We start from the raw sequence: 9,645 nt of genomic DNA, 5'->3' as shown, positions 1-9,645 counted from the left end.
AAAAAAAAAAAAAAAAAAAAAAAAAACTATTAAAGTTGAACGGGGAAGAGATCATGAGTATAAGTAAATTGTCATGTTTGGGGCCCTTTGATGCTGAAACCTGGCTGCATTTAAGAATCCCCTGGCTGGCTGGGCGTAGTGGCTCACGCTGTAATCCCTTTGGGAGGCCAAGGCAGGCAGATCACGAGGTCAAGAGATTGAGACCATCCTGGCCAACATGGTGAAACCCCGTCTCTACTAAACATACAAAAAAATCAGCTGGGGGTGGTGGCGCATACCTGTAGTTCCAGCTACTCAGGAGGATGAAGCAGGAGAATTGCTTGAACCCAGGAGGCAGAGATTGCAGTGAGGCGAGATCGCGCCACTGCACTCCAGCCTGGTGATAGAGTGAGACTTTGTCTCAAAAAAAAAAAAAAATCCTCTGGCCAAGCCTGCTCTGTAACACTAGAGAATTGAATTCCTTGCTGGGCATGGTGGCTCATGCCTGTAATCCCAGCACTTTGGGAGGCCAAGGCAGGTGGATAATGAGGTCAGGAGTTCAAGACCAGCCTGACCAACATGGTGAAACCCTGTCTCTACTAAAAATACAAAAATTAGCAGGGCATGGTGGCACATGCCTGTAATCCCAGCTACTCAGGAGGCTGAGGCAGGAGAATTGCTTGAACCTGGGAGGCAGAGGTTGCAGTGAGCTGAGATCACACCACTGCACTCCAGCCTGGGCAACAGGTAGGAGCACAATGTAAAAAAAAAAAAAAAAATGAATTCCCAAAAGGGAGGGAGAAAAAAGGTTCAGGTGCTTGATGTATCTTTTCTCATTAAATGACCATAATCCTCTGTGAAGGACAGATTATTCCCATTTTACAGATGAGGAAGCTGAGACTGCGTTTAAGTAATTGCACGCAGCTTCCAGGACAGGTGCTGAGAAGGTGACTCTCAAGTGGAACAGGGAGAGGGACCCGATGGATTCGGGCTCCCCTCGCCCCTGTAACCTGGCATCAGGGTCTGAGGGCTGGTCTGAAGTCTGCCTTGGGTGAGCATGTCAGCAGCACCTCAGAGCATCCTAGCTCAAGTCCATCGCCCACCATGTGCCAACCCTACCCCCCAAGCCTGGGACCCCTAAGCAACAAACCCCACATTGTTCCCCCAGCTGGCCCAGGCTGCCGGGACAGTGGCTCTTTCCCAAGGCCGCTGGCCTGCTGACTGATTCTGCAAGCCATTCACGTTGGCAGGCCTGGGAGGCAGCGGAGGCAGAGCCTTGGAGCCACCATCTCTGCCCCTTCCTCTCTGAGCTGGCCAACCAGCTCCAGGAGGGAGAGGTGGAGGGCACCATTTGTGGAGGAGGCCCCCTAAACAGGATGCTGAGGGGTCTTCCTCCCCTGCCCTCTCTCCCCCTGTCCTGGACCTCACCTCAGTTCACCCAGCCCCTTACTGTATCCCTTAGGAAGCTGGTGGTGCCTCCGGGCCAGGGGGTGGGTGGGTGGAGAAGGAGCTGGGGAAACGTGGAGGAAACAGTCCCCGGGAGCTTCAGTGCGGCAGGCCCGCCTTTGGTCCCCTCTCCCACCTGCTCCCCCACCCATCTGAAGTCTCTACAGACAGAGCTGGGGGCTTCAGTCACCGTGGCAACAGGTCTGCTGAGAAATGGGTGGGTGTCACTCCCCAGCACAAAGGCTGTGCGCATGGCAGCGCCATCACCTAGCAACGGCCTCCCTCTCTCTTGGCGGCGTCACCCGGCCTGGGGGTGGGTGCCAGGGAGAGAGAACAAGGCTGTTAAGATCCCCAGGAGAGGGGGAGGGAAGCTCGGGTACAGGGCAGGCTGAGGCCAAGGGGTGTGGGTGGGTGGACAGAGGAGAATGGAGCCCCAGGCGCTCAGAACCCCCACCCCTCCCTGTCCCTGGGCTCTGGGGACCCTTCCTGAGGCCCCATGTAGATGCTGTAGGTGGGCCTGGTGGGCAGGAGTCTGGTGGGACCCAGGAGTGCGCTTCAGACAGGGGCGGTGGTTCTGAGGAAAGCTACGCTCCCAGGCAGGGCACGGGTGGTGGCCCGGCTGAGGCATCACTTCTGGTTGAGGCTGTGACAGCTTCTCAGGGACCCACAAGGCTAAGGGTGCCCTCTGGAAGGGCCCAGACGTGGGGCTGGGAGAAGTAAGTGGGACTTCAAGGGCCAGACCCAGCAGGCGGAGCTGCATGAAGGGTCTGCTGCGGATGGCGGGAGCTCTGCAGGGAAGGGCGGTGCGGTGGGGGCTGGGTGGGGGCTGGGTGGGGGCTGGGTGGGGGCAGGCAGCTGGGCGGTCTACAGGCAAAACAGTCCGTTCTAAGAAACTGAACAAGAGCAGTTCTCAGAGTGACAAAGGCTGGGAAGCCCTGGGGCTCACAGAGGGAAGACCACTGGACTCCCTCCAAGGGGGGCTTTGTGGAGAGAGGGCATAGCAGAGATGAGGGCTCCAGAGGAGATACTTTGCAGGCTTTTGACTTCCCAGGGCCCCTGGGGTTTAGGCCAGAGTGAGGACTTAAGCCCCCCGGCTCCCCAAGCCCTCTATCCTCTCTGTCCCTCAAAAGCCATAAAACCCTTGGAGTCCCCAGGGCCACAGGGCTGTGCTGAACATCAGCCACAGACAGGCCAGGTCAGGAGAAACTCCCCAAGGCACTGCCAGGCCAGGAAGGCCCGGTGCATCTGGGCCCTGCCAGGATGTGGCACAAGAAAGTGGACGGGCAGAGGGGTAGCTCGACCTAGTTTATTGTTTCTCAAGAAGGGCCTCCTATGGGAAAGCACCTAACCAGGGGGCTGGGACAGGGCAGCCAGGGGATCCCAAAGAAATGAGGACGAAGGAGAGAGAAATCCTCCGGAAGAAAAGAAGGCGCCAGTAGGAGGAGGCGTCCAGGGCTGGACAGATCCAGTCCAGAGAAGCGTGCTGAGGCCAGGCACGGCGGCTCACACCTCCAATCCCAGCACCTTGGGAGGCCGAGCCAGGAGGATCACTCGAGGTCAGGAGTTCAACACCTGCCTGGCCAACATGGTGAAACCCCGTCTCTTCTACAAATACAAAAATTAGCCGGGCGTGATGGTGCACACCTGTAATCTCAGCTATTCCAGAGGCTGAGGCGAGAGAATTGCTTGAACCCAGGAGGCGGAGGTTGTAGTGAGCTGAGATCGGACCATTGCACTCCAGCCTGGGTGACAGAGCAAGACTCCGTCTCCAAAAAACAAACAAGAAGAGTGTGCTGAGCCACACTGGGCTGGCCCCCAAGGAGCCCCCGTTTGAAGATAGGGCCCCAGGTTGGGGAAGGAAGATGATGAGTGAGGAGGGCACATCTAGAGTATGGTCAGGCTCCGAGGTGGACAGAGGGAAGAAAGGCTGGACCCAAGGGAGGGCAGGCGACGTTCTGGCTCCCAGCTGCTGGGACTCAGAGTTTCTGGGCAGTTCTAAGGACCTAGAAGGATCACCGCCCACCAGTGGAAAGGACAGGGCTGGAGGGCCCCGCAAGGGACAGCAAAGGCCCCGTGTGGGGAGGGGCTTGACACTCCCAAACCTCGACAAGAGGAACCAAGTCCATCTCTAGACAGCAAGGCAGGCAGCAAAGCAAGACCTATGGGGAAAGAACAGCAGACACCGGCGGGGTGGCGGCCCCTCCCTCCCGCCCCACCCCTGCCGAGGCCTCAGCAAGGCGTGCCCAGGGGCAGGAGCGGCGGTGACTCCCTGGGCTTGTGGAAGTAGATGGAAGAGGACACCTCGGTCTTGAGCTTGTTGTCCGAGCCGCTGGTGGCTGAGGCCTCCGGAGCCCCGCCGCACTCCTCGCAGCAGCAGCAGCAGCAGCAGTCCAGGAAGGCCTGGCCCAGCGGCCTGCAGATGCAGAGGAGCAGCACCGGGGTGATGGCGCCCTTGAAGAAGGCGGAGAACTGGTTGATGAGGCCCAGGAGGTCCAGGGTCTGGCGGGTCAGCTCGGTGGAGAGGTAGGCCACCACGATGTTGCAGACGTTCTCCGGGAGGGTGCAGAAGGCGTAGACCACAGTCAGGCCCACCACGGTGCTGTTGAGCTGGCTCTCACACTGCTCGTGCTTGCTGGCCCTGCACTCCGGCTTCCTCCCTGGAGGGCCTCGCACCCGCCACGTCACCAGCTGACAGGTGACCGTGAAGAGGATGGGCAGGCAGAAGTAGCAGCCGAAATACCACCACATACGGGCATTCTGGTAGGTCATCACCAGTGAGTACAGGGACTCGGGCAGGCTGGCCGAGGGTTTCATGATGCAGGAGTCCAGGGTGCCTATGGTGGGGGCGGGCTCCTGTGCCAGCTGCCACAGCAGGAGCTCGGGCACAGCCAGCGTCATGGAGCCCACCCAGATGACGGCCAGCTTGGCCAGGATGGATTGGCACCGCTCGATGGGCCTCACCTTGGGCAGGGTGCTGGTGGCCACGTGGAAGCGGTCAATGCCCAGGGCACAGAGACTGAAGGTCGTGACTCCCAGAGAGGAGACCTGTGGGCAAGGATGCGGAGGAAGAGAGAAGCACTTGGTCAAAACCTATGGGACAAGGAAGGACACCTGGCTTCTGGTTCAGTTAGACAATGAACTGAGTGATAAGCACAGAAATTATAATGGGCCACGCGTGGTGGCTCACGTCTGTAATCCCAGCACTTTGAGAGGCCAAGGCCGGCAGATCGTTTGAGCCCAGGAGTTTGAGGCCAGCCTGGGCAACATGACGGAACCCAGCCTCTACTAAAAATACAAAAAAATAGCCCGTCTTCTGATGTATGGCTGTAGTCCCAACTACTCAGGAGGCGGAGGTAGGAGGATGGCTTGAGCCCAGGAGGTCGAGGCTGCAGTGAGCGGAGACTGCGACACTGCACTCCAGCCTGGGTGACAGAACAAGACCCTGTGGAAGGAAAAAGGAAGGAAGGGAGGGAGGGAGGGATTGAGGGAGGGAAGGAAGGAAGGAAGGAAGGAAGAACAGTTACAACTCCATTTAATGAGCATTTCCTATGGGTCAGGCACCTTAGATGTCATCACATTCCCAATCAACCACCTTACAGTTGAAACTCAGGCTCAGGCAGGAACAGTGACTTGCCCAGGACCACGCTGCTGATGAATGGCAGAGCTGAGGTTCGCACACGCACCTGCCTCCTTCCCCTTGTTCTTTGCCTCTCTGGCTGGAGGATGAATGGCCTGGCTCCCACAGACCCTGATGCTCTCTGGCAGACTTTGGAAAATCATCTCAAAGGAATAACCAAAATAAAAACATAGAAGTTCTGGAACTTTGCAGGCCCTTTCACTTCCTGCACCCCATTATGTGCATGGATGGAGTGAATGGTCTTGGGGAACACGGCTTGCACATGTGCCCATGCGCACACGCGCGCGCGCGCACACGCATACACACACACACACACACACACACACACACACACACACACACACACACTCCTGCTCCTGGCCCTATCCAGAGAAGCCCAGGGCCTGTCTGTGTGGAGAAGCAGCCCCCCTCCGAGCAGCCTGTGCCCACCATGCTTGAACACTATTCATCAAGCACAAGGAAAGCCACCCCTTGAGCCAAGAGGAAGCAGCCCACGCAGCAGGGGAGGAGAGAGCCAAAGAGCAGGAAGGAAGAAGAGACCCTCCCGGGCCATCAGACGCTGCCGGCCACACGCAGGGATTGTGCTCAGATCCCCCTCCTGTCCAAATTCTTCCCTCTTCTGGCTGGGGGAACACAATCCCCGGCTTTTAGCACAGCCACTAAGTGTCCTTTGTGAGAACCCCAACCCCCTCTCTTGGCAGGCGAGCCCAGGCCTGCGGAGGCACAGCCTTCAGACTTGGGTAGAAACGCCATTCTCTCCTTTTTTTTTTTTTTGAGACAGAGTCTCCCTCTGTCACCAAGGCTGGAGTGTAGTGCCGTGATCTCGGCTTACTGCAACCTTGCCTCCCGGGTTCAAGAGATTCTCCTGAGTAGCTGGGACCACAGGTGTGCGCCACCATGCCAGCCAATTTTTGTACTTTTAGTAGAAACACAGTTTCACCATGTTGGCCAGGATGGCCTCTATCTCCTGACCTCATGATCCGCCCGCCTCAGCCTCCCAAAGTGCTGGGATTACAGGCGTGAGCCACCGTGCCTGGCCTTCTCCTTCTCTTTTACATCTCAAAAATATCTCAAGTTTTATTCTAAGCTGCCTTCTCCTGCTCCCTCCTCAGCGCCATCCTGAGATCCTCCCTATAAAAGGGTGTTGCTGGGCGTGGTGGCTCACACCTGTAATCCCAGCACTTTAGGAGGCCAAGGCAGGCTGATAGCTTGAGCTCAGGGGTTGGCGACCAGCCTGGGCAACATAGTGAAACCCTGTCTCTACCAAAAATATAAAAGTTAGCCAGGCATGCCGGGCGCGGTGGCTCAAGCCTGTAATCCCAGCACTGTGGGAGGCCGAGGCGGGTGGATCACGAGGTCAAGACATCGAGACGATCCTGGTCAACATGGTGAAACCCCGTCTCTACTTAAAATACAAAAAATTAGCTGGGCATGGTGGCGCGTGCCTGTAATCCCAGCTACTCAGGAGGCTGGGGCAGGAGAATTGCCTGAACCTGGGAGGCGGAGGTTGCGGTGAGCCGAGATCGCGCCATTGCACTCCAGCCTGGGTAACAAGAGCGAAACTCCGTCTCAAAAAAAAAAAAAAAACAAAAAAAAAGTTAGCCAGGCATGATAGCACGTGCTGTGGTCGCATCTACTTGGGAGGCTGAGGTGGGAGGACTGTTTGAACCTGGGAGGTGGAGGTTGCAGTGAGCTGAGATCACACCACTGCATTCCAGCCTATGTGACAGAGTGAGACTCCATCTCAAAAAAAGAAAAAGAGTGTTGTCTCCCTCCTCCCATCCTACCACCCAGCCTGGAAGGATCCACTCTGCCGGCCTAGGGATCATCTCTGTCCTCTGGGAGGTATGGAGGGGCTGGCCCAGGAGTCAGGCAGGGCCAGGTGTGTTCATTGACCTACCAGCCACATGCAAGCAAGAGGTCATATGTGCCTGTCCTTTTCCCCTTCTCTTCTATCCCATGCCCAAATAAAAACCACCATCTACTGATTTTAATTCTAAGCACTTTATAGACATTACCCATTTAATCCCTTAGGAATTCATCCAAATAGCTTTATTATTATTGCTGTTATCCCCACTTTACAGACAAGGAAATTGAGATTTAGGCAGTTAAAGTAATTTACCAAATCACGCAGCTAATGATGGGGAAAACCTAGTTCCTAATCTAGTCTGCTCAATTTCAAGGTCCTGCATCTAAGCACGCACAGCTCACCTGGGGCGTGAGCACAAGACGGTAACTAAGACCCAAAGGCTGTCTCCAGCTGCAGGGTCTTCTTTCAGGATGGAGTGCCTTTGGACCACTGTCAGTCTCCCTGGGTTGGCAAGGACAGAAAAGGACTATACCCACTGCTGAGACTCAGAGTCCGTCCAACTATGATATCATCTTTGTTACATGGTGAGGTGGGGACAGACCTTGGAAGAGGACCTGTGTCCGTCTGCCTGATCCTGAGCCCTTCTCTGGCCAGGCAAGTCCCCCTTGTCATGCAGCATCATTCACAAAGGAACACCAGCTTCACAGGGAGGCCACAGTCACTCCACTACCGTCCATGCAGACACAATTTGAAAGACTGTTTGCTTATTTTGTCTTAGAGAGTGGCCTTGCTGTGTCTTGCATAAATGCACATACGGCTACGTTTCTGCAGTGTTTTAGGTTGTCTCTCTATGCGCTACACATCCTTTGACATCCATGGACTTATCCTAGAAGCTCCCAGAAGTGAGGGCATAGTCATATACTTTAGAGCTGTGGTACAGGCCAGCTGGAAGGACCATCTGGATTACCCCCCTGGTTGGGAAATGAAATTGGAGAGGTAATGCAACCTGCCCAGTGATGCCCAGTATGTCAGCGGCAGAGCTGAGATTAGAGCCCCCTACTAGTTCCAGTGCCCAGAACCAGGTATTCCCTTTCAGAGAGGATCTGGGAGGTTCCTGGTAGAAATGACAATGGTGACAACAAGAATCCCAGCAGGGAGGGAAGAACAGAGGGGTCTTTTGCTTCTGGTTCTTGTATTCTCGGGGAGTGGATGCTGACTTGATCCAGAGGGCTGTGTGGGAAATTTGGCTCTCCTTTCAAGCACTCCTTGGGGAGGCAGGAGACTGAGGAGCAGTGAAGGGGGCTGTGGGAGCAGACAGTGGCAGGGGGTACAGAGGGAGGAAGAGGAGTTGCAGAAAGGACGGCGGGATCGGGGGTCTCGGGTGGGGCAGGGGAGGAGGGCTGAGGAAAGCGAGGGCAGCTTTGGGTCTGGAGAAAGTGGGGGAGGCCTGTCTTGAGGTTGCTCCCACAGCAGGAGATCAGGCTGGGGCTGGAACTCAGGGGCCACACACACCCTCCAGTCACCCTGGCCTGCTTAGTTCTGAGAGCAGCCAGAAACCAATACTGTATTTATCTCTTTCTCCAAGGTAGGGGAAAAGCAAGTCAGAGCTCCAAGCTCTGGGGTTTTGCACACCCAGAAATTCCACTTCCATGGGCCTGACGGAGACTCTGAACCCCTTCCCTGGATGGCAGCCTCCCAGCTGAGCTCAAGCGGAACACACACTCACCTCCATGAAGGGCACGGCCCGACAGGAAACATCACCCAGTAGCCTCTGCTTGGTGATCTCATTGAAGATGACAATAGGGAGGCAGAAAAAGAGGACCAGAAAATCCCAGAGGGCCAGGCTGGCGAGGATGGAGTTCCAGGCACTCTTCAGGTAGTAGCTGTGCCACACGATGCACATGACCGACAGATTGCCCACGATGCCCACTGCAAATACCACCAGCGCCAGGAGCATGACGGCGTAGGCACTGTAGGAGCTCTCGGTCACCGGATATAGGGGGTTCTGGATCTGCAGCCTCCGCCCCGGTGCCCCCGTCAGATTGCCCCTCAGATCCTGCCCACTGCCTGGGGTGCCCCCATCCTTGTCGGGGTTAGGGCTGGTGGTGACCAAGGGCTTGGTGGGCTGCAGGCCAGCCGGGTGAATGGGCCGGGGGTACTCTGCCCACTCCTCAGGCACATATTGCTGCACGCCCTTGCCCTCCTCATCCTCAGTGCCCCTCTTGGATCGGCTCTGCTGTTCCTGGGTCTCGGCTCTGTGCCTCCCCAGGTGCAGGGGGTTACCCCCAGAGACCCTGCTTGGCCCCACAGCCAAAATCACAGCAAGAGAGACAGCCAGGGGCCACGGCCACCGCATGGCTGGACGAGCAGGAGGCAGCCACCCGGGAAGAGCAGGTGAGTGCAGGGGGCCCAAGAGCTGGGCTCCAGAGAGGCAGCTGGCCGGCTGGGTCCGCCTCCAGTCAGGCGTCTGGCATCGCCCGCCCTCCCTCCCAGCCTCCGGCCACGGCCCGGGCAGGGCCCTCTGCTGGACACATAGCACTCTTTGCTGCCCTCGCACGTCTCATCCTCCACGACGCCCGTTCTCAGGCCCCATAGCTTGTCAGGCTGTGGCGGCCTAAGAGGGCACCTGCTCCAGGCCCCTGAGACCAAGGAGGAAATGTGGCCTGCCTAGGATGACACAGGGAGGTGGGGCAGAATGGGAACTGGGACAAAGGTCTCCTGATTCTAAGGCAGCTCCTCCATTCAAAACTCTGCAATAACCACCACTGTCACT

At 56.8% G+C, this 9,645-nt stretch overlaps 1 protein-coding gene across 1 annotated transcript; it reads right to left on the bottom strand.

Annotated features, from left to right (window-relative positions):
* Positions 1-2,717: 2,717 nt before the first annotated feature.
* Positions 2,718-9,382, bottom strand: GPR37L1 (G protein-coupled receptor 37 like 1). Its single transcript, XM_032288737.1, has 2 exons — positions 8,599-9,382; positions 2,718-4,470 (listed from the first exon to the last, which is right to left on the bottom strand). Exons 1-2 carry the CDS (start codon positions 9,226-9,228, stop codon positions 3,655-3,657), a joined length of 1,446 nt encoding a protein of 481 aa, XP_032144628.1. The 5' UTR covers positions 9,229-9,382; the 3' UTR covers positions 2,718-3,654.
* Positions 9,383-9,645: the final 263 nt, after the last annotated feature.

The sequence above is a fragment of the Sapajus apella genome, unplaced genomic scaffold, assembly GCF_009761245.1.
Source record: "Sapajus apella isolate SASKATOON/1434 unplaced genomic scaffold, GSC_monkey_1.0 scaffold22, whole genome shotgun sequence".
NCBI classification, from domain to species: domain Eukaryota; kingdom Metazoa; phylum Chordata; class Mammalia; order Primates; family Cebidae; genus Sapajus; species Sapajus apella.
Note: the sequence above shows the minus strand (reverse complement) of the source record. Positions and strands in the feature narration are given on the sequence as shown.